This window comes from Rhodnius prolixus, unplaced genomic scaffold, assembly GCF_049639745.1.
Source record: "Rhodnius prolixus isolate KJV_2025 unplaced genomic scaffold, Rpr scaffold_2, whole genome shotgun sequence".
NCBI lineage: Eukaryota > Metazoa > Arthropoda > Insecta > Hemiptera > Reduviidae > Rhodnius > Rhodnius prolixus.
This window is the reverse complement of record NW_027411592.1, coordinates 31,172,496-31,199,654: the sequence shown is the minus strand read 5'-3', so window position 1 is coordinate 31,199,654 and position 27,159 is coordinate 31,172,496. Positions and strand designations below refer to the sequence as shown.

The 27,159-nt window shown below is 32.8% G+C and overlaps 1 protein-coding gene across 1 annotated transcript in view; it reads left to right on the top strand.

Annotated features, from left to right (window-relative positions):
- Positions 1–27,159, top strand: part of Dhc93AB (Dynein heavy chain at 93AB) — a 69,429-nt gene that overhangs the window by 35,103 nt on the left and 7,167 nt on the right. The window contains exons 36-72 of the mRNA XM_074120352.1: positions 45–246; positions 1,395–1,619; positions 1,700–1,910; positions 2,755–2,882; positions 3,905–4,053; positions 4,134–4,416; positions 4,504–4,677; positions 4,759–4,951; positions 5,538–5,650; positions 5,738–5,931; positions 6,021–6,240; positions 6,320–6,481; positions 7,351–7,550; positions 8,838–8,994; positions 9,704–9,892; positions 12,599–12,838; positions 12,908–13,141; positions 13,570–13,696; positions 14,833–14,942; positions 15,672–15,824; positions 15,941–16,094; positions 16,738–16,880; positions 16,961–17,130; positions 17,325–17,463; positions 17,538–17,702; positions 19,240–19,433; positions 19,538–19,742; positions 19,840–19,927; positions 21,090–21,307; positions 21,957–22,127; positions 24,002–24,150; positions 24,225–24,392; positions 24,468–24,600; positions 24,677–24,820; positions 25,140–25,277; positions 25,350–25,575; positions 26,601–26,776. Of these exons, the coding sequence (XP_073976453.1) occupies positions 45–246; positions 1,395–1,619; positions 1,700–1,910; positions 2,755–2,882; positions 3,905–4,053; positions 4,134–4,416; positions 4,504–4,677; positions 4,759–4,951; positions 5,538–5,650; positions 5,738–5,931; positions 6,021–6,240; positions 6,320–6,481; positions 7,351–7,550; positions 8,838–8,994; positions 9,704–9,892; positions 12,599–12,838; positions 12,908–13,141; positions 13,570–13,696; positions 14,833–14,942; positions 15,672–15,824; positions 15,941–16,094; positions 16,738–16,880; positions 16,961–17,130; positions 17,325–17,463; positions 17,538–17,702; positions 19,240–19,433; positions 19,538–19,742; positions 19,840–19,927; positions 21,090–21,307; positions 21,957–22,127; positions 24,002–24,150; positions 24,225–24,392; positions 24,468–24,600; positions 24,677–24,820; positions 25,140–25,277; positions 25,350–25,575; positions 26,601–26,776 (6,445 nt within the window). The remainder of the gene's footprint in view (positions 1–44; positions 247–1,394; positions 1,620–1,699; positions 1,911–2,754; positions 2,883–3,904; positions 4,054–4,133; positions 4,417–4,503; positions 4,678–4,758; positions 4,952–5,537; positions 5,651–5,737; positions 5,932–6,020; positions 6,241–6,319; positions 6,482–7,350; positions 7,551–8,837; positions 8,995–9,703; positions 9,893–12,598; positions 12,839–12,907; positions 13,142–13,569; positions 13,697–14,832; positions 14,943–15,671; positions 15,825–15,940; positions 16,095–16,737; positions 16,881–16,960; positions 17,131–17,324; positions 17,464–17,537; positions 17,703–19,239; positions 19,434–19,537; positions 19,743–19,839; positions 19,928–21,089; positions 21,308–21,956; positions 22,128–24,001; positions 24,151–24,224; positions 24,393–24,467; positions 24,601–24,676; positions 24,821–25,139; positions 25,278–25,349; positions 25,576–26,600; positions 26,777–27,159) is intronic.

The window sequence follows — 27,159 nt, the reverse complement described above, 5'->3', positions numbered from 1 at the left end:
AATGTGAGCCTAATTTTAATAGTCGTCTTAATTATAACTTTCAGGCCATGTGCTATGGTAGTACCTGATTTTGAACTTATTTGTGAAATTATGCTTGTCGCAGAAGGTTTCCAAGATGCTAAAATTTTAGCCAGAAAGTTTATTACTTTGTATACATTGTGCAAAGAGCTTCTCTCAAAGCAGGATCATTATGATTGGGGTTTACGTGCTATTAAATCAGTTCTAGTAGTTGCTGGTTCACTAAAGGTTTGTTTGGTGTAAATAAATGAATATTTTAAATTTTCAATCATGAAGAAGACCTATTGCAGAATATTTAAGTTCCTCTGAGACAATTTTTTTTTTTTTTTTTCTTAGTTATAGAATTATAAATCACCAAACGCCCGTTCTACTCTTAGGAATTTCTGATTTTTAATTACGAAAATGTATTTACTATTTCAGTTTCATTGGACTTGTCCTTAATCCTGGAAGAACAGTTAAAACGAATCCTGCTGGGTACCACACTCTCACTCTAATTGATTTCGTTTTCCCTTACTTATAGTTAATTACTTAAAGTTTACTTATAGTTAAAAATTAGAAATTATGCAAACTGTAGGTATTAATTTTTTTCAATGAATAAAATCATTATTATAAGAGAAAATTTTCATATAAGAACACTTACACAAATTTATAGTTGCAAGGTGGGCTCTTGGTTCAGTTCAAAGAGTAACATTGAACGTAGTTCTACAGAATTTATCTCATTAAGAGTATAACTATCCCACCACAGGGAAGGGATTAGCTATGAGGTTAGCATACTGGACTCCCACGCGGAGGTCCCGGGTTCGAATCCAGCAGCTGACCCTTAGATTTTCTCTTTCTAGGAGCTTCTTACAGCTCACTGTCCGGTGATGGATAGTGTTGTCTGTAACGAGAGAACACTGTCCGGAGGCCGGTAGTGCACTGGAAAAAGCTCCGGGCGCTAATGACCTCAGCTGTTGATGCGCCAAAAAAAAAAAAATATTCCACCATATTTAAATATGATTTCTATTCTAACTGCTTAGCTCCTATTGCAGTATCTAACTTTATCTACGTTTGGGCAACGTAAACCATCTACAATTCTTACACTTTATCTGCTTCTTCTTAAAAAGCCTTATCCTTCTTACTCTTATCCTTCTTAACCTTATCAGTTCTAAAACAATAGAACTGTATTGAACGGGAGCCAGGAAATTCGACCACCGCCTAACGGTTCCATTATTCTGCCCAATCTTCAGAAATTCCAATCTTTTTACTGACAAAAATTTAAATATCATAATCTAAAATATTATTCTTATATTTTAATTTATAAAATTAAATAATTACTTTAAATAAATTTCAAGTTCATCGCATAAGAAATGATTCAATTAAATCTTTAAACTTAGAGAGGAGATCCAGGAAGACCAGAAGAAGAGGTTTTAATGCGAGCTCTAAGAGATTTCAACACGCCGAAAATAGTAACTGATGATGTGCCAGTATTTATGGGACTTATTGGTGACTTGTTCCCCGCTCTAGACGTTCCAAGAAAAAGAAATGTAGATTTTGAACATACAGTTAAGCAAGCGGCTATGGATTTACTTTTGCAACCTGAGGATAATTTTATTTTAAAAGTAAGTTAGAAAAAAAAAGTGAATTTTTCAAAAAAACATTGATAGTTTCACTTACTAATAGTTTCAATGTTTACAATTAGGTAGTTCAGTTAGAAGAACTGCTTGAAGTACGGCATTCAGTATTTGTAGTTGGGAATGCTGGAACATCAAAAACTCAAGTGTGGAGGACATTATTCAAAACATATAAAAACATGAAACGTAAACCAATATATAATGATTTAAATCCGAAAGCTGTCACAAATGACGAATTATTTGGAATAATTAATCCAGCGACCAGGGAATGGAAAGATGGTAATTTTGATTGAGATAGTGATATCTGTCATACTTTCAATATATATTTATGAATATTAAAAATGGTCAAGTTTTTATTTTCAGCGTCAATTTCTTTTAAATTTAAATTTTTAGCAACAGGCTATGCAAAGGGTTGTTGCTCTCCTCCAATCCAAATATAACTGTTCGTTAGACTTAACCTTGAATGTAGGGAGTGAACAAGCACTATTCTGAAAACTCAGCGAACCTTTGCGTGATCACTTGATAGTATTACTACTACTATTCAGAGTAACCTCACTGTAGTAGTAGTATCTGCAAGTTTACTGAATATTTTCAACAACTCTCACAAACATTGGCTCCTTACTTGGAAAGGAAGATATTCTAGCAGCTTCTGCTCTCTCTAATATAAAACTGCAGTTCCCATGTGTTATCAAATATTAAAATTGATTTTATTCGATTTTCTTGTAAATACTAAAACAATTTGTTTTATGATCTTTGTCTTTTTTCAATAAATAGCCTTTTAACTGCTTATCGCCTAAATTTGACCAAAATTGTCCTTCTAAATTATTCAAAATTGATTGATCCAAAATTGTCTTTCTGGTCTAAATGATTAAATACTGAGTCATCACAAAAACATAGTTTGATTAAACCTTAAATACCTAGTCGTAACCGAGCTGTGATTAATTAGTTATAATCACTAGAATTTAAAATTTTGCCCAACTCTTCTTTTAGGTTCATATTTTTAGTCACTCAGAATCTAAATCTCGTGTGAGTCAAACGTTAAACTTTTTGTGCTTAAAACTTAATTTCATAATTTTTTTTGAAAATCTGTCATCAAAATTGTTATTTTTTTGCTTCATTGCAGGATTATTTTCATCTATTATGAGAGATCAAGCCAATTGTCCAGGTGATCATCCTAAATGGATCATTCTGGATGGTGATATTGATCCAATGTGGATTGAATCACTAAATACCGTTATGGATGATAACAGGGTAATTTATAATAATTCAGATAGGGAAATGTATGTATATTTAGTAAGATAATTATAATTAGGTGCATATTTTTATCTTAGTTACTTTTACTAGAAAAAAAAAACAAATTCCTTTCTCTTACTGTTCAACGGAGCCGAAATATGGATTTTGAAGTCACTTAAAAGTCAAGTATTAAAAAGCACCTTAATGATTGGTCCATAATTGACTGATTGAAATGTTCAGATACAGAAAACAAAAACGCTAAAGAACTTGAAACTGGTCAGGCATTACCACAGCTTTTAGCAAAACAACCAACGTTTTTCAAATTTTCTGCAATTATTTTCTTGAGGCATCACTAACAAATTATTCTCACCGAGGGAGTATTGTTTCAAACTTTTCTCTAGAAAAATTAATTTTTTCTGCGAAACTGCAACATAAATCTCTCTAAAATGCCACCTTCATGATTATTACAAAATACTTAGGATTTATATTTTTCAAAAAAAACGCTGTCAATGTCTGAGATCATCGATGCTCGAAGTCTTTTACATTGCATTTCTGGCATTCTAACATTTCATTCTTTCGTTACAGACAACAATGTCCGACACCGGACTGAGGGCTATAAGACACTCGTAGGAAGAGAAAAACAAAGAACAGGATCTAAACTAATATACAGCTTTAAAACTAAACATTACAAATAAAATCTTCAATTTTTGTTTGAAACGTATTTCCAGGACCTCCACCTCTTTGTTGTTTATTGCAACTAAACGTTGCATAAGTTTTATGTTTTGACTGATCACGTCTCCCCAAAAGTATTAACCGTAATGCTTTTTTTTAAAAAAAAAAATAATAATAATAATAATAATAATAAATAAATAACTTCATTTAGACGGTTATAGAGTTATTCATTTATGGAAATTGATGTTAGTTTAATAAATTTTGTAGGATTATTGCTTTAATAATTGTGAATTTTATATTTGTGAGCGCCCTGTGCAAAACTATAAATAAATTATCAGTAAACTAATGCAGAATGAAATTTTTATCAGGTATTAACCTTGGCTAGCAATGAAAGAATCGCTCTTACTTCATCAATGAGATTGTTGTTTGAAATATCTAACTTAAGGACAGCAACTCCAGCAACAGTTTCTAGAGCAGGAATTTTATATATTAATTCACAAGACTTAGGATGGAATCCGTAAGACTCTTTACAAAACATTACTAAACTTAACCAAAACAGCGAAACATTTTATTTAAACCTACAATACATTTTTTTAGATATGTCACAAGTTGGATTGAGACACGTGAAAATAATGTAGAAAAAGCAACACTAATGATGTTGTTTGATAAATATATTCCTCCATGTCTTGATGGGATGAGAAATAGATTTAAGAAAATAATTCCAATCACTGAAATGTCCCAAATAGAACTTCTATGTCATTTATTAGCGTGTTTATTAAATGCTACAAATACACCACCAGAGTGTCCCAAAGAATGGTATGAACTATATTTTGCTTTTGCTTGTGTATGGGCATTTGGATCTGCACTTTTGCAGGATACGGTAATAGTTCAATAAATTGAAATTGAAAATTGAATATAAATTTACATAAATAAATAAAAATGTTTTGTTTTTTTAATTTGTTTTTAGGCAATGGATCATCGTGTCGAGTTTTCAAAGTGGTGGATAAATGAATTTAAATCAGTGAAATTTCCATCATGTGGTTCTGTCTTTGATTTTTATATTGATTCAGAGACAAAAGAATTTCAGTTGTGGACTGAAAAAGTACCTAGATTTGAACTTGATCCCGATATGCCTTTGCAGGTATCTTATGAGACAAAACTATTATTGTTTATCTTATTAAATTATTTTATTGTAAAAAGTATGTTTTTTTTAAAAAAAAAGGCTGTTCTAGTGTATTCTGCAGAATCTATCCGAGTTAGATACTTTATTGATCTTTTAATGGAAAATAGACACCCTATTATGTTGGTTGGGAATGCAGGAGTTGGAAAAACTGTTTTGATTGCTGATAAATTGTCGTCTCTATCCGAACAACATGCTATTACGAATATACCATTTAATTTCTACACTACTTCTGGTAAAGTTTTATTTTATAAAAATTTATTGCACTTTTTTTTTACGAGTTACAAAATATTTAACAGCCTCTGTTAGAGTATTAGGAAAAATAGACTCCTTGTCTACAAAAAAACAACAAAATTTTAACCTAAAATCCAAAAATATGATCAACATAATCAAGGTCTAAAAAAAATGGCCTCGCTTAATGTGTGGTGATAAGATCCATAGCTTTTGAAAATTTAATTCTGAGTTGCTTAAAAAAGAATGACATTAAAAACTACCTATTTCTAGTTTCATAAAATAACTCTTCGATTTTTCAGCAACTTAACTAGACTTAACTTCGCCTTCTTTCCTTCAGAGAACAGCCTTCAGACACTTATCGCTGAAACATCATTCCTTTATTTAAACAAAATTTCTAGATTATTATCCACATCCATGTGATTTTTACAAGAATTATTCTGTAATATAATTCCACTTTCTTGTGGCACGAATTTCCTTTTTCGCAAAAAACCTTGCACTTTAACTAAACTTTCAGTCAAAAGAGCTGGAATAAATGAATAATCATAGATAATGATTCGTTTCAAAATACTAAATAATATATTTTTCAGAAATGTTACAAAAAATTTTGGAAAAACCACTTGAAAAGAAAGCTGGTCGCAATTATGGTCCTCCAGGAAACAAGTCTATGATATATTTTATAGATGACATGAACATGCCTCAAGTAAATTTTAATTGTATATGTTTTCAGTATTTACAAAAATTAAATCAGATAATCAATGTTTGTTATTCATATCATTAATAATCATAGGTTGATACTTATGGAACAGTCGAACCACACACTTTAATAAGACAACATTTGGATTATGGTCACTGGTATGACCGAAATAAATTAACGCTAAAAGACATACATCACTGTCAATATGTTTCTTGTATGAATCCAACTGCAGGCAGTTTCACCATAAATCCAAGACTTCAAAGGCATTTTTGCGTATTCACTGTTAAGTAAGTAATAACAAATGTTTATCATTTTCAACGATCTTAAGATTTTAGAGATAAAATAGAAAAAATAATAATTTATTCGTTGGCAATAGTTTTCCAAATGCTGAAACATTAACAACTATTTATTCATCAATAATAAGCCAACATATGGCTAATCCAGAGCATAAATTTCCACAAATTGTTACTAGACTTTGTCCTAATATTGTAACCTCGACAATAGCTTTACATCAGAAAGTAGCTCAAATGTTCCTTCCAACGGCCACCAAATTTCATTATATATTTAATCTTAGAGATGTATCAAATTTATTTCAGGTAAATATACACATGTAAGCCTTTTATTATTGTATATGTGAACATTTCTATTTTACTTTAGGTGATTTGTTGTTTTTAGGGCTTACTGTTCAGTACTACAGATTGTTTAGTACAACCAATGGACTTTATACGTTTATGGATGCATGAATCTCAAAGAGTCTATGGTGATAAATTAATTGATGATAAAGATGTGGACGCATTCTGTAAAGTTCAAGTCGATATAATAAAAAAAAATTTCGATGTTAGTTATTTAACTCTTGTTTTAGTAGCTGTAGATGCAGAGATTTAGTTGTTAGAAAATGTGGTTAAATCCGCAGTGCTAGATTGATTTTATCTCGCATGATTATGGTATCCCTAACCGGTTTAGGACTTATATCTATCATCATCAAAGGTAAATTAAACAGTTTCGTGTAGAGATTTCGACTTCACTTGCGTCACTGTCTCGCACTAACTACACTTGCTGATTCAGCTGGTCTCGTGCGAATACGGATGTGAATCTCCTTCGTGACCGTATATTACACTCTTACCAAAACAACTATTAAAATGCAACACATACAGGCAAGGTTGGTTAGTATAACCCTAAATATTTGAGCCGTTCACTGCACAAATCGAATAACTCCATTTTTTGAAATTTCTTAAATTGTGTCTAACCACTTGGTTCCGTCATAGCTTTTTATATTTATAAAATTTATAAATTTCCCGACAAAATATTTTTGGCTGTTGAAAAATAAATAATTTATTTCAGAAGCCATTTTGATTAATGCCATGCTCTAATGTAAATCGTTGCAATAGCTCAACTCAAATACAGTAGCAGGCGCTAAATGATAACCGTAAATTAATTTGAATTTATATTATAAACGGAATTATAACAAACAATGTGCATTATTTCATCGCATTTCTCCATTTTTTGTTTTTGTTTTATGGAGTTAATCGAGTTGTGCCGTGAACGGCTCATTTATTTCTCTGATGTTAATACAATTTATCACAATTAATAAATTTATTAATCGTAGTACAGAACCTAGACCAAAATATCTACTAGTTATAAATATAAATACTTTGAATAATGATATATTTTTAGTGTACTTAAGCTTATGCCACCTATTATTCCAGGAGGTGGATGAGAGCATTCTGTTGGAAAAACCAAACATATACTGCCATTTCGCCCATGGAATAGGCGAACCTAAATATATGCCAGTACGTGATTGGTCTCAGTTGACAAATTTACTGCAAGAAGCTCTAGTCTCTTACAATGACTTAATTGCAGCCATGAATCTAGTTCTATTTGAGGATGCTATGATGCATGTCTGCAGGTAAAGCGTTACATTCTATACAGTTACTATTATAATGATCATATTGAATGAAATATTCCCTCTTTTACATGAAAGTATTTCATTTTATTATTATTATTATTTATTTATTTTTTTTTTGCGCATCAACAGCTGAGGTTATTAGCGCCCGGAGCTTTTTCCAGTGAATTGCCGGCCTCCGGACAGTGTTCTCTCGTTACAGACAACACTGTCCATCACCGGACAGTGAGCTGTAAGAAGCTCCTAGGAAGAGAAATATTATTATTATTATTATTATTATTATTATTATTATTTTTGGAGTTATTCTGCGCTTTGAGCTCTTTATGGAGTTGTGAGCTTCTCCATGAAGTTAGCTCACTTCTCTCTTCCATTGGCCTCCTTAAATACTTCGAACGAAACTCTGTCAAACGGGATCTAAAATATATCAATCTCTTGGTAATTGCCAAGATCTCGCCGTTAGAGTTGGCAGTTTTGGATTGTTTTACCCAGCGAGATGACTCGGTAGAGAAGAGACAATCAACCTTGATCTCGTCTTCCGTCTTCCCGTCTTCTCTCCTCAAAACCCTCGCTAGATAATCCAAAATTAATCCCTAATTAAAAGAATGGTTGGGTTTTAAGGAGTGAACACACCTCTACTGACTCAGAGTAACAACTCCCTGGCTCCACATACCTCTCCTCCAATCCAGTGGGTTTACATTCCGCCCTATCATCTAGAATCATCCCAGGCTCTCTTGATATGTTTTAGAAAGGGAGGAAGGCTTAAGATCAACATTGCAATCCTAAAAGCCTAATCAGCAGAAGGTGTATCCTTCTCTACTACCCAACGCTTACGAAAGCTTTCTGGGGATACCATTTTTCCCTCCCAAGCCCCTGTTAGCTAAAAAAGGCTCCTTACTTCGATGGAGCGTCCGTATCTCAGAGGCTTCGTGAGATAGGTAAGTGCTGGGAAGAGAGAGAGAAGCAACTGTCAGAACTTTTCTCTCTCAAACATCTTCCCCAAATGAGGTTAGGATGACTCCTTTTACTCTTACCAAACTGGAGAGATGCAAAATTGATGATTACCTCAATCTGACTAGGCGACAAGCCCTTACACCATCTGTGACCACTTGTTCATAGGAGTAGTGTCCGATGAAGACACGAGGAGAGATCGAATCCCTTCCATGCTATTAGGCTTTTTAACAAAAAAATATTTCAAAATTAATTTACAACTGATGGATGTAATTTTAAGAAAGTATTATACGAAATCAAGTATATTACACTACTCTAGATTTTAATTTAAAACCATTGCAGAGTTAATAGAATCCTTGAATCGCCAAGAGGAAGTGCATTATTGGTTGGTGTTGGTGGCAGTGGTAAACAGTCACTATCCAGATTAGCTGCCTATATTTCCGGGTTGGAAGTAGCTCAGATTCAACTCCGCAAAGGTTTCGGCGTGTCAGATCTTAAAGTAACCTTTTATTCTACCTATTTCATTGTAAAATTTAGTTTAAACAAGCTTAAAATCGATTGATTTTTGAAAAAGCTACAAGATTTTAGTGTCTTTTGCTACAACTTCCCAATTTCGTACTCAGATTTTCAAGAAATCGATCAGGAACTAGATACTCCTTCATTAATCAGTAAAGGACCTACTGTAAGAGATGCGCCAATGTGGGTGAATCAGTCCTGGGTGAAGCTAACCATCGCTTTAGATGCTGATCGTAGAGCGATTTAAAAGTCTGGTTGGGAATTTGGTGTCCCCAAAAGCAAATCTGGATATTTATTTTAACTGTCATGAATTTGAACATTTGAAGAGCGATTCCGAAAACTACAAAAGAGCTAAGACAATGAAGCACCACAGTTAAGAATAACCGATCGGAAAGTAAGAATCCTCGGCAATACTGACGCTTTTGGAAGGCACCAATGGATGTTTCTAGTGAAAACTCAAAATTGAATGAAATTCTGTACGTTTACAACACTTCCTCTTTTGAGGAGTAAGAGAAAGTAAAAAAAAAGAACAAAGAGAAATGATAGCAAGAAAATCTAGTAGAGCACAGTAATATTTTATTGTCCTGTAGGGCGTGAAATAGATTATCATAAAATTTCATATTTTCTTACTAACAATAGGATTAAAATTGAAATACAGTTATTTTGCCTCATGTTATTTTAAAATATTTTAGATGGAACTTTCAAGTTTGTATATGAAATCAGGTCTTAAGAATCTAGGAATTATGTTTTTAATGACTGATGCTCAAGTTGCTAATGAAGATTTCCTTGTTTTAATAAATGATATGTTAGCATCCGGAGAAATCCCAGAACTATTTCCGGATGATGAGATCGAAAACATCATTGCAGGTGTTAGAAATGAAGTAAGTATAAACTTGTACTTACAATAAATTTTTAAATACCGCCTAACTGTTTTTAATTATATTTAAACTGATTTTTAGGTGATTGAGTAATTATTTAGTACATTTATATAGGAGTTTAAGCCCCGGCGAGTGAACAAAATAATTCAAACACGAACAAAACATAATAAAGTAATTAAAATTTAATTTTCTGTTCGCCTTCAGTCTCTAAAATGTGCAACAGTCTTACAGGAATATAACCTCATTTCCTTTCAAGGATTACACATTAGTAAATTAGAGAATGCTAATATTTTCAGATAGATTTTCGCCCAATTACTGAACAGATACGAGTATATTAGACAGCGGCGTATTCTCATACATAAATTGCTAGGTCTAGGACAGGAAATCGGTCCCAGTCCACAAGTTATTTTGAAAAGATGGTTTTTGATCTACGCTAACTAAAGATGATGCTTTAAAAACAATTATGGAAGCTTCTGTAATCCATAAATCATCTACAAACTGTTTGGAGAACCGCGGAGCAACTAGTCATAAGCTATTCTGCTTTTTGGATGGATTAAAGCGCATTTTTAAAATGAAAAAACAAATGAGAGCCTCATTATTTGAACGTTTGGCTAAAGTGGTGATTTTTTGAGGTTTTTCCACTGTATTTCCACACCAAAAACGTCCCATTTTCGTTTACAATCGTAGCTTGTGATGAAACGTATAACCGGAACGATAACAGGAAATATTCTAGACAATGGTTGGACAATGCTAACTCCCTCCAATGAAACCACAATTTAGACCCATAAGACAAAATTCATAGACAAAATATAGTGTGGGCGACTGGTGTCATCCACTATTCATTTATTAAAACCATTTAACCCTTTCCAGCTCGATGATGCCATATGGCATCACTAGTTTAAAATGTATTATTTCTTGCTTAATTTTGACCAAATAATATAATTGGCATCATTTTAGTTTTCTTTCATGCCTGTTGGGGCAGCACAAGTCGTAATTTTTACATAATTCTTGCCCGCGAAAATATAATATGTTTTTATTTCATTGTTGTCAACCACCAGAAAATCGTCTTCATTACAGTTGTATTTGTGAATTTTTTTTTTGCATTTTTTAAAGCTTTTTTGTTTCTTAATTATTTGTTTTTGTAGAAACTAAGTGTTATTTATCTTGAATTAGGTATGTTTCAATTTATTTAACTTATATTTATTTGTATAATCGAAATTTTAAAAATGAGTCCATACGGACTCTGAGCAAAACTTGACTATTAACCATTCTATTTTTTTTATTACATAGGGTATATTCTGACCTGTTTTTTTTAACATGGAGCACATGTATTCACCCGAAGAAGTTATAAAGATTGTATTAGACGGTAATTGGTCAGATGTTGACTTAGAATCTTCAGATTCTGAAGATGAACAAATTGGGGAAGTTGATGCCAACGCGAATTTACCCCCAAAAACAGACTCTAATTATACCACTTTACCAAATGAAGATGAGTTTTTTACTGAGGATGAAAGATCAGCTAGTTCGGAAAATATTTCAGGAAACCCTTCCAATAATTTGCAGGATCCTGTTTTACCAACCCCTGAAGCAAAAAGGAAACCTCCAAAATTATTACGCGGGAACAACATTAGTTGGGTACCAGTTAGGGATGATTTTCACTTGAATTGTACTAATTTTTCTTTCAATAAAAAACACAATATCACTTATGGATGTGACAAGCCCATAAATTATTTTCAACTCTTTTGTTCGAATGAAATTTTAAAAATTTTTGTGGAGCAATCTAATTTATATTCTGCTCAAAAGACTGCCCAATCTATTGGCACCACAATTAATGAAATAAAAAAATTTTTGGGTATAAACATCATGAGCGGAATTGTAAAAATGCCAAGCTATAGAATGTATTGGGCCAGAGATACCAGGTATCCTTGCGGATGCAATGAGCAGAAATCGTTTTGACAAACTTCGCACATTTTTCCATGTGAATGACAATACAAACTTTATCTCTGATCCAAATCACCCTAATTACAATAAATTGTACAAAATTCAACCATTCCTAGATGGAATAAATAAAGTTTTAATTATTTTCATTCTTGCTAACTGGTGCCCAATGATGCCATATGGAATCATTTTCCAAAAAATGTTCAAAACATTCAAAATGGAAAAAAATATTTGATTTGTTCATTTTAAGCATTATTTATTGCAGTGAAAAAAGTTTTTTTTTCTCTCTCTCTGTATAATAATTCGGTCCGGAAAGGGTTAAACTATCAATGCAGAGAATTATTGTCATAAAATTGATGAAATGTACAGGAAGTTATGCCAACGGCAGCCGGCATCGTTCAACAGGTGGGATCCGATCCTAAAGTATTACAATATGTCCATACGTTCCTCAAATTACCGTCCAAACATTGAATGAGTTGGACGTCTGAGTTCTTTCTCATACACTATACATTTACAGACATTTCGTCAAATTATTATCACCTTATGAAGCATCTAGATACTTTTCTTGCTGCACTTCAGACCAGAACACAATGGCATTCATCAATTTTTTAAAGCCCGCATCTAATCATGCTTATTTCGATTAAATTAAACGAGCATTGTTGAATTACACAATTTTACAGTTCATTCTTTGAATCCCGCAATACTTTTCTTCGAACCTGGGACACATAATACTTATATGTTAAATTAATTGATGTTATTTGTCCCACAAAGGTGAAAGGAGCGGGTCTTGTAGATTCGAAAGAGAATTGTTGGAAATTCTTCATTGACAGAGTTAGAAGACAGCTAAAGGTTGTTCTCTGTTTTTCACCCGTTGGATCTACTTTAAGAATAAGAGCAAGGAAATTTCCAGCATTAATAAATGCCACCGCGATCAACTGGTTCCATGAATGGCCTCAGCAGGCTTTAATTTCTGTGTCTATGAACTTTTTAAATAAATTAGACGTTTTGCCAGTAAGTGTTGCAATGAATTATGTAGAAATAAATTCTCATTTATTCTCAGTTCATAGAATTCTCTTTCAGGATATGTACTGCAGTTCAGTTGCCCAGTTTATGGCTCATGTACATTCGCAAGTGAACTCAATGTCTCGATTGTATCTACAGAATGAAAGAAGATATAATTATACAACTCCAAAATCATTTTTAGAACAAATTTCACTGTATTCTAAACTTTTAATACAGAAAAGTAACGAACTCTCTGGTAAGATAGATCGACTTCAAAACGGTCTTGAGAAACTAAAGACTACTGCTAAGCAGGTAGTGCCAATTCAATATTATCGTGACTTAAAAACTGTAGAGTTTTATTGACACAAAATTCTTGAGTCTGCTTTTAAGAAATTATCTTTTAAAACTATAATTAGTCGAAATAACAATTCTGAATTGCTTTCTTTTTTTGTCTAATACGTACATTTTATTATATAATCATTATGACTCACTTTCATTACTGCAAATCGTTGTATTTTATTAGAAGTTGTACAGGTCTAGCAAAACTTTGCTGTTATTATTCTCTTCACTTTTCTATTTTCAAGCTTAATTTATCATCTAAGCTATTTTAATGTAGAGAATAATTTTTTATGCAGAGATTGTTGCTGGTTTTTACAAAATCAACCTTTAATTTTCTGGTTGAGATTTATTCAACTCTTCTAATGCTGAACCTAAAATAATTTGTTTAAAAATTAAATCAGGTAGATGACTTAAAAGCGACGCTGGCTAAGCAAGAAGTTGAACTTAAACTTAAAAATGAGGCAGCAGACGCCCTAATTGAAATAGTTGGTGTAGAGACTGAGAAAGTTTCAACTGAGAAAGCAATGGGTAAGGTTAACTATTTAAGCTCAAAAAAAGGTACTCATTCGGTAAGTTAACTGAAAGAAAATAACTCATTCAGTAAGTTAACTGAAAGGAAAGGATATTCTTCGATTCGGATATTTTTCTACTCAATTGATATTCATTTCATACAGGTTTTTGAATTTGTATCTACTAAAATGACACTTTAGACTACAACATAAAACAAGCCTAAAACATAAAAGATTTCCTAACTTAAATAACTAACAACATTATGGTTCTACTAAATATTAAGAAGTTATTTATTTTTATTGTTTCGGTGTCAGATCAAATTGTAATTAGTGAAACCTTAGAAAATGACCTTTGAAAGTGCACCCAATAAGTGTCAGCAATGACTCGTCAAAGGCGTATAATTCACAGAGAGGAAAAATAGATAAGATGAAAAATTAGGATGTTTTAATAGACCTCCTTAGGATAATTATTCAGGGCCTATTCTTCTAACGGTTGTTAGGCTCTTTTTTGCTGGTTGCGTTGATCACCCACTTGGAAGAACTAGCTGCGTTGGTTTTATTTCCTGACTGGTGGCAGGCGAATTCAGAGCTTTGCTTAGTTAGCTTGTAGTACACGCACTGCTGGTGTCAGAACTTTCTTCATCATTACAAATTAACCCGTTTTTAGTTCAACCTAATATTAAGAAGTTAATTTTTTTTTGTATGGATATGGTGTCTGACCTTGTACTAATTAAACCTCATGCAGCCAGGTCAAAAGTCGCCTTCGCCGTTCCCAAACAAAAAGCCAGAAAGTACTCCTTGTTACAGCCTGATTTTAGAGAAGTCCATTAGAACGTCACCGTTTTAAGACATTTCATAAAAAGGTCAAAGGAAAGCACATTGGATGATGAGTAACATTATCCACTGGGGTTCTTTTTTTCGATGATTAAGAGTATAGCGAACGATGTTGACTGAGTAACCAAGGACTCTACTTAGTACTGTATTAAAGAAACTCAATACTGCGCTCATAATCTTGATAAATAGAAGGTGAGGCCCTTACTCCCTAAAAATGAAAATCTTATTCCAAATAGCTACGATTTAGAGGTTTGCCAAATTGTTTATTGTAGTAGTAACAAAAAATTATGTACATAATTCAATCCAGCATTTGTTTAATAGCTGATGCGGAGGAAAGGAAAGTTGGTCTAATTGCTGATGAAGTTTCTAAGAAACAGCAGGATTGTGAAGAAGATTTGCGGAAAGCAGAACCGGCGCTCTTGGCTGCCCAGGTCATTATTTCCACTTCCAGCAAAACTGACTGAGAAACAAATAACTACTTCATTGGATCAGTTTTGCTTTTCATTTATTTAATAATCAGACTTGATTTAATACTTGTTAATGACTCAAAACCGATACCTCGATACATTAGACTAGAATAGCACATTAGAGGGATGCGTAATCACTCCCTCTACCATAATTATCTAAAATGCTTTATCGCTTCGTATATAAGTTATAGATTTATATACGTACTACATATGTTGTACCATAAACGAAGGCAATTGATGCACCATTTTTTAAAACATCTCCCAAAAAAAACAAAAAAAAAACTGACGTATCCATTCGATACTTCTGATTTAGAAAAAAAAACGCGACCCCCTGTGGTACTTTCACGAAATAACTTTTCTGTTTTTACGACGGTTACATACGCTCAGATACACAACTATTTGTTAAACCACCTTTTTGTTCTCAGTGGGCCTAAAAAGTTTGCGAAATATCCCTAGGGAGAGAACGGATTAATTCAGTATAACTAAGCTCTCAAGAGCTACATCCGGAAAAAAAAAAACTCACAATAAAATACCTCCACGAATGTAATACTTTTTCTTAGGTGGTTAGGAGAAACTATAACAAGTTGCTCAAAATTTATATGGATTCTGCTGATCTGAATGTTAAAATGTTAATTTATTTTCACCAGTTTGTACTGACTACAAGACTAATCATATTTTATTGTTGAATTATAGGAAGCCTTGAATACATTAAATAAGGCAAACTTAACTGAGCTAAAATCTTTTGGTTCGCCTCCTGGAGCAGTCACTAATGTCACTGCTGCAGTAATGGTACTACTTGCTCCGTCAGGAAAAATACCTAAGGACAGAAGCTGGAAGTCTGCTAAAGTAATTTATTTTTCCTCATTACAGATGTGTATGACTAATTGATGAATTATGGCCACCTACTATCAACTTTCGATTACATTGTAATTATATCAGTGATGATAATTTATTTATTTCAGGTGGTGATGGCAAAAGTAGATACTTTTTTAGACTGCCTAATAAACTATGATAAAGAAAACATTCATCCAGAGATTATAAAAGCTATTCAACCTTACTTAAAAGATTCTGAATTTGAACCTGAATTTGTTAGAAGCAAATCGGCTGCGGCGGCAGGTATGTTAATGAATTGGATCTAAAAGGTATGGATTAACTCAATTGATAGACACCCACGCGGAGATCATAGTTCGGTGATAAAAAGAGCTGTCCGTAACAACAGAATACTGTAAGTATATAATGAGTTATGCTCTGTAAAATATGGATTAATCAATCTCAGTTGAGGGATGTAAGTCCAAAACAGTCAGGTATACAAGATACATGCAAGCTTCGACAGATAATAAGTGATATTATCTAACCCTGTAGACATAGCCACATTTTCAACAGTTCACATTTGTCTTTGAATAACACTCGATGTGGGTGCTAATGGCCATTGACGTCGATGCGCAAAAAAAAAACACTCAATGAGAGTGAGGAATTTTAACTTCCGAAAGTTAGTAACTAAAAAACAACCTCACTTACAACGTTGCTCACTTTAAAGACCTATAAGAACAAAACCCGAACTAAAGGAACACTTGTTTTAGTGAATTATGCATCATCGTGGCTCATTCTTCATGTCTTACACATCCATTTATTGTTATATTTTAATGTTTTAGAAATTAAGGCTCTCCTAATTTATTGTCCTCTTATATGGTCATAACTTTATTGCATTTCTAATTTTATTAGAAATTACCTATAAATTGTGGTGTAAATATTATTTCAGGATTATGTGCTTGGGTTATTAATATAATCAAATTTTATGAAGTATATTGTGACGTTGAACCAAAGCGAAAAGCTTTGGAACAAGCAAATACTGACTTAGCACAAGCACAAGAGAAACTTGCAATAATAAAGGCAAAAGTTAATGTAAGAAATCATTATCTGTTTTTCTCTTTTTCTCTCTGAATTGATTATTATATATTTCATTTTAATATCTGCAATTCTAGTCTTTAGAAGAACAACTAAGTCAGCTGACTAGAGACTTCGAAAAAGCTACAGCAGAAAAAACGAAATGTCAAGAAGAGGCTGACGCAACAACACAGACTATCACACTAGCTAATAGATTAATTGGTGGCCTTGCTTCTGAAAATGTTCGTTGGGCTGAAGCTGTGGCATGGTGCGGCATGTTATTTTTATCTTTTGAAATATTTTTGTTATAAAGTAATCATAGATTTATGTATCTTAAATCTAAGGAATGTACTTATTGCAATCCGATTACTCTAATATTTTTTAATCTGTTACAATAGAATAATTCTACATTTTGTGATATGAAATTCTTTGTTTCAACTAATGTATTCATTTTCTTATCAGTTTTATGAAGCAAGGAACTACCTTACCTGGAGATGTTCTTCTTGTAACGGCTTTTATATCATATGTAGGATGTTTTACCAAACAGTACAGATTAGATCTGCTAAATAAAATGTGGTTGCCAGTCTTAAAGACTATTGAGGTCTGATATTTCTCTCGTTTTATTTTAGCAAAAAAAAAAAATTATTTGAACATTAATATGTTGTGATTGAACAGCCAGCAGTTCCAATAACGGATGGGATAGATCCTTTATCACTTTTAACCGATGACGCTCAAATTGCTAAATGGAATAATGAAGGTTTGCCAAGTGATAGAATGTCTACAGAAAATGCAACAATTCTTAGTAATACTGATAGGTGGCCTTTGATGATAGATCCTCAGGTGAATAATTGAAATTTCCTTAGATTAGACTTTATAGGAAATAAATAAAATTTAGAGTTTTTAGAATTTGAAGTAAAACTTAACGTGATAGTTTTTTAAAAAAATCACCTTACGAAAAAGAATCTAATGATACAAGATACACTGATCCAGTCAATTTCATTTTCTTCTTTCAGAAACTTGCAAAAGTTTTGAAAATTCTTTATTAAACTTAAGCTAAAACGTTGCTTCACATCTCCTACTCTAATCCTATTCTAATGGGTGTCAGAGTTTTTTTTTTACTTTACCTACGCAACTTCAGCGGCTTTTACCATTAAATATCAAACGAAGGCTTGTGAGGAACTGATTTTGATAATGCAGAAGGTTTCATAGGTGAAGCGGACATTTGAAGATCCTAATCTGTGGAGACGCGCCTTAAATTAATTTTGCTCCAACATTAAATTAGCTGTGACAGTTTCCGAGCAAAATTGTAAGCTAAGAAGAGATGGCCAAAAAATGTTTTTTGTTTAATGTCTTCTGCTTGCTAACGCTGCCAATTTTTTAAAGCAACTCTTGCCCTTGCCTCGAACTGGTGAGGCAAAGTTTACATTAGAGAACATATGTGAAATTGTTCATCTCCGTGTTGTGCCCTCTGGAATTCTGCACAGATTGTCTGTTGAGTAATTAGCCGATTAGTAACCTCATTGCAGTGCCTGAAAAAGCAATGTAAATATAATTATCAGGTTAATCTGGCAATTTTCTGGGTTTAATTGAAAAACAGAAGGTACATTTCATAGTTCATGGAGTTAGAGATTATCTTGAAGTTTTTTCAGTTTTAATTTCTGAGTTTCTGCATACTTATTTAATCCTCCTACCGAGCATTATAAAACTCGATAAAAGGGAGGTCAGAATCCTCTTTTTCAAAAGATTTGCCTACTCAATGATCTTAGTGTTCATCATGACCGCTTAATAAATGTAATTACATTTTACTTTACTCCTAGTAAGAAGCTTAGGCAATTCCATTCCATGCAAAAAAGCAGATTTTTATTCTATAGTGAATTATTCTAAACTTGCAAACTCCTCTTTCGGGATGAGAACTTTTAATAAAAGGCTTGTCAAATGCAATTTTAGGGATTTTAAATTCGTGCAAGATTAAGGTAGATAGATAGATAGTGTTTTTATTTTTCAAATTTACAAAATACACACTAAAAATTTATATATACAAATACACAATAGACAATGGACATTTGTCCGTCTGCCCGTGCAAGATTAAGGAAATCTTGGTTTTGTGTACTAAGTAACCATCACAAAATAAATAATAAATAAATAAATTTCAAATTTCTCTTTACTCTTAAATCAAAAATATCCTATTATTTTTAAAATTCTAACACTCACATATTTTTTAATCGTATCCAATCACAATTTCTCCAAACAATGAAGCACGGAAAAAAAAGAAACTTTAAAATATTTTATCTTAACCAGAAAATAAATCAAGGTTCTTCTAATTATTGTTTTTAATTCAAATGTTTTACTGATTTACTTTTGTTTAATAAATGTAAAGCTCCAAGGATTAAAGTGGATAAAAAATAAATATGGTCAGAGTATTATTGTTCTCCGAGTTGGACAGAAAGGGTATTTAGAAACACTGGAATGCGCTTTGAGAAATGGAGATACTGTTTTATTGGAAAACATTGAAGAAAGTCTAGATCCAGTATTAGATCCACTTTTAGGTCGCAATTTAATAAAGAAGGGCAAGTAGGTGTCTCACGAGAAATAAACCAATAAAAAGCACTTTTTTTACATTCAACTTGATGTATTTCAAAATTATAATTCATTCAAATTTATACAAATTTTTGTAGGGCTATTAAAATTGGTGATAAAGAAGTTGAATTCAATTCCAACTTTAGACTTATTCTTCACACCAAACTTGCAAATCCCCATTACAAGCCAGAAATGCAAGCACAAACTACTTTAATAAATTTTACTGTGACCCGAGATGGATTAGAAGATCAATTATTGGCCGAAGTGGTAAAAGCTGAACGACCTGATTTGGAGACACTTAAGGTAATATTACCTTATCCGATTTTAGTTTGTCTCTAACTACACTTATACTAGTGATATTAAGGACAATAATTTGTATATGTTTGTATTTTGTTTTTAGGCTGAATTAACAAAACAACAAAATGATTTCAAAATAATGTTAAAGAAACTAGAAGATGATTTATTGTCAAGACTGTCTTCCGCTGGCGGTAAGATAAATGTTCATAAAAAAAAATAAACAGGCAGCGGAGAAATGTTAACATTAAATGAGTAAAGTATGTCAATAAAAATAGAATTTTATATCAAGATTAAACAATAATAAAAGGCAGTTGTCTGCTTAAATAAAAGAAGCACACTCATTTTATAGAGTCTAATTACACGACTTTATCTATTTAATTTCTACTACATAAAAGACACATTTAGATTTCTTCCAATTAGTACGAACAACATGGGGTATAGACTGCTTGTTTGTAGGTAAACAAAAAAGTCTATGCAGCAGTGCAGGGGGCAATATTCTGTCCTTTTAATTTTGACTTCTCGGCTTCTCATCGACATAGATTCTTCATAGATCGGAAACCCCTTAAAATAAACCACTTCTGAAATATGTTTCAAATTGAATACGCATTTCAGTTACACTGTACTTACACATTACGCGAACACGCATGGAATAAAGTGCAATATTTGAAATTATTCGAAACATTGTTCTAGGAAAACTGATTACTTGTAGAAGCTTTAAGCACCTCTCTTACAAACGCGTAATAATGAAATCTAAGGTTAAATGCAAGTCTTACCCTTTTTAATAATAAGAGATGTTAAAATCCTTATTAAATTACAAATTCGATTAAAATCTGTTGAGTGAGTCTTTACCAAATAGGTTAATGTTAGGAAATCTTTTCCAAAATGGTTTTTCACTAAACTTTAGGGCAAAATACTTTTTTTTAATAAACCAATTAATATTGAAAAAATTTCAGGAATAATTGTAATGGAGGATCCCCAATGGGACATCATTTTTTACTCTCCATTTTATGAAACCATATCCTCGGGTTGATGTGGCGCTGCACATTATGCAGCGTAAATAGTACCATCACTGAGTATCTGAACTTGCAATATAAGCAGAACTATACTACTTACTAAATGAGCTTGGGACTTAGAGTGTTAGAAGAAAAGTGTTCAATCTTAATGTAGTTACTTGCTTGATGATTCTTTCTTTTTCCCTGGTATGGTGTGAACTCTTTTTTTGTGGGTGCAGGTGGTAAAAAATGATATCTTTACCAAAAGTTTTGGCTAAAAGAGAGATTCTGTACTCCCCTCCCATAAATGCCACACTGTAATCAATGTTCATTACCTATTAGTCAATATTTACCTTTTCAGGAAATTTATTGGGAGACACTGCCCTCGTAGAAAACTTAGAGACAACAAAACGAACTGCTGCTGAAATTGAAGTAAAAGTTGCAGAAGCCAAAATAACATCAAGTAAAATTGATCAAGCTAGAGAATTGTACAGACCAGCTGCAACTCGTGCATCGCTTTTATATTTCATACTTAATGATTTGAATACTATTAATCCAATTTATCAATTTTCTTTGAAGGTAAATTAGTTATTTTTTTTCAATTCCATAATAGGTAAAAACATTTTTTTGTTATATAACTAGATCTTGTACAAAACAATTATGGCCCAGTTCTCTGGACGTGAATTTTCACTTATTACTGACAATTATGACTGTCAACGGACCTGAGTTTTAAGGAGCTTCTTAGAATAGAAAATTTAAGGGCAGGTCTGCGGACTTGAACCCGAAATCTCCCATGAAGTGTAAAGCATGACCACTGAGCTTTGTGGTGTTATTTTATTCAAGTTTAATTTAAGGCACTTCTAAATCTTTCACAAGTAATGGATGCCTTTTTTATGCGTTATGAATGTGCTCTCTTAACAGAAAACACTGTCCATTACCGACAGCTGTAAGAGGCTCGCAGTAATAATGGTAGAGTTCCTTTTTCACCTGTTTTGTAGAAGGAGAATTGTTGGTTTGATCGGGAATATATAACTATCTTTTCTTCCCCACAACATCCTTTAAGAGGTTCCTAGTGAAAGAAAATCTAATAGCAGGCTGAACTTGGTCGCGGAATCTTTGCTCAGGACATTAACCGCTAAATCCGTCCCTTATATTGTTACTGTAATGTTTGCTATTGTATAATATTTTTTAATTTATGTTTTAAAAGTAATTGTGTATTTTTGGTTAGGCATTCAGTGTAGTTTTTCACAACGCTATAGAAAGAGCAGTTCCTAATCCTGAGGTAAAATTAAGAGTGGAAAATCTAATTGATTGCATAACATACTCAGTGTTCATGTACACATCCAGAGGCCTATTTGAGTGTGATAAGCTTATTTTTATTTCTCAAATGACATTCCAGGTAATAACAAAACTATATTATATTTTGATACTTTCTTTTAATAAGGATTATTTTTTGCCCAATTTGCGAAATCGAGCTTACACTAGAGCTATAAGTTTCGAGTTTTGAAGCTAGAAAAAGAGATTTTTAGTAACACAACAGATACAAATTGAGATATCAAAGGAATGATGAGAAATTCAAATTTACTAAAACAAAGAGCTGGAGATGGTGGTGAGTTCAAGGTGTGCGAGGTTTAAGAATCTACAAGAAGCAAGGATTGAGGTGGCGCTTGACTAGTTGCCATTTGAGCGGAAGAAAATTTCTGTACACTTGGTTGCTGCTTATTTCAATGGTAAAGTAAAAGGTGAAATATAAGAAATAGAAGTGTTTGACAGGTGAGAGCAAGACTGTTCCTTGAGGCTTGAGATAACTGAATTTCTGGAGCCTTCTGAAATTTGTTTGCGGATGTTGCAGCTTTTAAAACATTAAGTTCGCTGATTGCTGGTGCAATCTGGTGTGAGTTGTGTTCTGCTGTTTTTCGATAGATGAATGCTAGTTGTTCGGTCGTGACCGAGAACATTCGGCCATGGTTAGCGTCCGACTCTCGCGAGTCAGCCTTGCGCCCGCGCGCGTACTAATGTGCGCATCCGCCTTAATTTCCTTTTTTCTACATATTTCTTATCGCTTATTATTATGTTATTATTTTACACCTTTTTATTCTCTTAAACTTTCCGTCTATATTAACTTGTTGTTTCCGGTTCTGATCCAATTGCGTCACGACCTATAGCTTCTATTTCCTTTATTTGTGTTTCTATCTTATAGACCCTTTGCCCCACTACTTCCTTTAGGACCCTGTGGTCACTTTTCGAGCCTACACAGTTCTCTGCGGTACCGCGCTATTTACACTTCTGTGTTTCTGTGCTAATACGCTTATATTCAACGCTTCACGCCTATCATTTTTCATCTGCATCTAGTGCCCTTAATACGCTATTACTTTCATACTTCCGCTGACGCCTAGTAGTTCTCTATGGGGCACTGCTTCACACGCTTCTGCTGCCTGCTTCTGGTGTTCTTCTCAACGCATATAGCCCGCATATTCCACCGCATCCATCGCATTTATTGCACTATTCCTCCTTTACTCTTCCGCTTACCTCATTTCCCCTTCCGATACGTTTCTCAGAGCTCAACACACGCACACACTTACATAAACATAAATACGCTTCCGCACCACAGCTTCCTTTCCACTCATCGCTTCTCAGGCATCTAGTCAACATACCTCAAAGGGTAAGTACCTTCCCCTTCTTCTATTTCTTTTTATTTTTTTTTATATTCTTCTTTGTTTACTCGTATTTCGTCCAACGCCCAATTGGGCACCTCAGCATTTCGGTGTAGGCGTTTCGCGCGCCTACACTAGTAAACTGCATTTGTATGGCTGGGCTGGCAGTGCTGCGAGATTATCTAATATTAAGAGTATTTGATTGAGAAATTCTACTGCATATGAAAATATGGTAGACAAAATCAACTGTCTAGGAACCACTTTGTACAATTTTCAATTAGATCGATTAGCGATAGCACTTCTCAATAGAAATTCGGAATGTCTCAAATGTGAACAGCACAATTCGTTTGGAAACATCCAAGACCAAATTTTATATTAAGCAATATATTTCCAAAAACAGTCCTAAAGCTATATTTAAAAAAGATCATGAAATAGCATTGAATAGGAGCGGAATTCTGCTGCTTAAATATCGTTTCATACAATGTAATAGTGCAGTAAATCAAATGAAATCAGAAGAAATAGTGATAGAGATGACAGTTTAAGTGTGTAGTAAGAGAAATTTAATGAATGTTTCATAATAGTTTTTTTCAACTCCTGCAATATTTGATTTTTACTTCAGATTTTATTAAAAAGTGGAGAAATAACCCCTACCGAATTAGATTTTCTTCTCAGATTTCCAATTACACCTCATGTAACAAGTCCTGTAGACTTTCTTTCGAATACAAGCTGGGGCGGAATTAGAAGTCTTTCCTCAAAGGATGAATTCAGGTGAAAAACTTAAAATATATCAAAATGTGTTTGATTTATTCGACTTTAGTTGAAACTTTACTATAAACTTATAGGAACTTGGATAGAGACATAGAAAGTTCATCGAAACGATGGAAGAAACTAGTGGAATCAGAATGTCCCGAAAAAGAAAAACTTCCTCAAGAATGGAAAAATAAAACTCCTATTCAGAGATTGTGTATGATGAGAGCTTTGAGGCCTGATAGAATGACATATGCAGTCAAGTAATTTGTTTTGTTATCTACTATTGCTAGTCAAATTGTAATTAGATTCTTTGTAATGCTTTTGTAATTTATTAGGGCGTTCATAGAAGAACAGCTTGGATCAAAATATGTAGAAGCGAGAAGTGTTGATTTTGCAAAATCATTTGAAGAATCCAGTGCAAGTACTCCGATTTTTTTTATCTTATCACCTGGGGTGAACCCCTTAAAGGTAAGAATATTTGTAAATCTAGAAACTTCTTTTATTTTTTGTTTTTTCATTCTCACATTTCGATTTATAATTTCAGGATGTAGAAATCCTTGGAAGAAAACTAGGTTTTACTATAGATCAAGGAAATTTCCATAATGTTTCTTTAGGTCAAGGGCAGGAGGTAGTGGCTGAAGAGGCAATGGAAAAGGCAGCAGCATTAGGCCAGTGGGTTGTTTTACAGGTAAAGTAAAGCAGAAAAAATTCAAACAGACAGTATTCACAAAGGGTTAAGTAGCACCAAATGCACTAATTAAATAACGATAAATAAATATATGTAATAAATACATAGAATAATACATGGAGTGGTTCTAAAATTTTAAATATATATTATCTTTTTATTTTTTATTTGTTTTGTAATTTACTATCTGTATAAATATATGCAATAAGTAAATAGTAGGTGAATGAGATGAACTGGTGCGGAAAGAGCAGGAGGAGAGAAGCTACCCAGCGGTAGCACTCTCTAGAAAATATACATATTATATATTTCTATTTATTTACAGAATGTACACCTTGTAAAGAAATGGTTGCCTGCTCTAGAGAAAAGATTAGAATCACTAAGTTTGGACGCTCATCCTGACTTTAGAGTTTTCATGTCTGCGGAGCCAGCTGCAACACCAACAGCTCACAGTATTCCGCAGGTAACTTATATTTTAAATTTGGGCAATATAAAAAAAGAAATTTTCAAAAATATGTCAAGTTAATTTTTGCAGGGCATTTTAGAGTTTTCAATTAAGATCACCAATGAATCCCCTACAGGCATGCAAGCCAATTTACACAAAGCATTAGACAATTTTAGTCAAGAAACGCTGGAGCTTTGCTCTAAAGAAGCAGAATTTAAAGCTATTTTATTTTCTTTATGTTATTTCCATGCGGTTGTGGCTGAAAGAAGAAAATTTGGGCCTCAAGGGTGGAATAGAGTTTATCCTTTTAATGTGGGTAAGTTTGAATTCTTCTTTTTTAATTGCCTCAGAATCTTTTTGCCTGGTTTCTTGAACGCAACGACCGACTCTTTATTTCGTATTTCCGTTCTTATTTTGCTATTTTGTTGAATCCGATCCTCACAGTGAGAAAATGCATGAGGAAAAAATAAATTTTAAACCGGTTCCGAGCTAAGTCCTTCCTTAGATTTTCTCTTCCTATGAGCCTCTTACGACTCACATTCAGGTGATGGACAGAGATGTCTAGTACAATGAGACAACACCATCCGAAGATCGGTATTGTAATTTTTTTTTAAATAATAAAGATCATTTTAAGAAAAATGTGTAATACAATAAAAGTGAGTCAATCTGTTTTACACCATTACACAATATTAAAGATTGTCTTAATTATTGAACAAAAATTCTTTTACGTCATTTGGCGTGAAATTCATCGTTATTAACCAGTTATGTAGAATGTTTCCTCTGAGTAACATTTCTTATCCTATTTTGATGTAAGAAATTCAAAAGAATTCCAACTTTTTATTTTAAAGGGATTTTTCTTTTTTGCAGTAAACGTATTGTTCGTATTAAAATTCCTCACACCTTTTTTGGGCATAAATTAATTTCTTAATAGAATAAATATTATTTTTCATTTTATATCTAATAAGTACTTCATTAGGTTTTACAAAGAGGGTAAAAAAAAATAAAAATTGGTTACAAAATAATTAATTAAAATTTCAATCTCAAAAATTAAAAAAAAAATTGTTGCGCACTCCTATATAGTTAATAAACAAGATTATTTTCTAAATCATCCCTACTATATTAAGCTAGAGAAAATCTATTGAAGGCTGCATTCATTCTTTCACAGGAAATCTAATCTGTAGAAATTTGTCAAGCTTCACTACACTACTTATGTAGTTAATATTTTTTTATTTGTCAAAATTCACTTTTTAACTTCAATAAACCTTAAAAAATTTTAATTAATATCAGAAACAATGTTGCTCTCTCAAGACACAGTATCAAGCTCACTTTTTATTTTTGCAGGAGATTTAACAATAAGTGTTAGTGTTTTGTATAATTATTTAGAAGCAAATTCAAAAGTACCATGGGAAGATTTAAGATATTTGTTTGGAGAGATAATGTATGGTGGCCATATAACAGATGACTGGGATAGAAGACTTTGCATTACTTACTTAGAAGAATTTATGCAGTCCGATCTGGTATGAAAATTTTTATTAAATTATTCTTATCAGATAAGAGATTATAAAATTCTTCGTACTCCCTGCTTTGAGGGAAAAATTACACACACACACACATATATATATATATATATATGTGTGTGTGTGGGTGTGTTTAGTCGCATTTAGGCCTAAACTTTTGTGACGGAGGCGTAACCATTATATAATCGAGATTCCAAATTCTAGCATCCTGGTACTTTTATGTGTGATGTATTCTACTCAAACAAGCATCATGCGCTAATAACACTTTATCGTATTCAGGCGACCTAAAAATATATATTTCCGATACTATTCAATTTCCGTAATTTGACCCATTCGCCATACTTTTTTACTTAAATGCGATGGCAAATAAAAGTCAATGAATT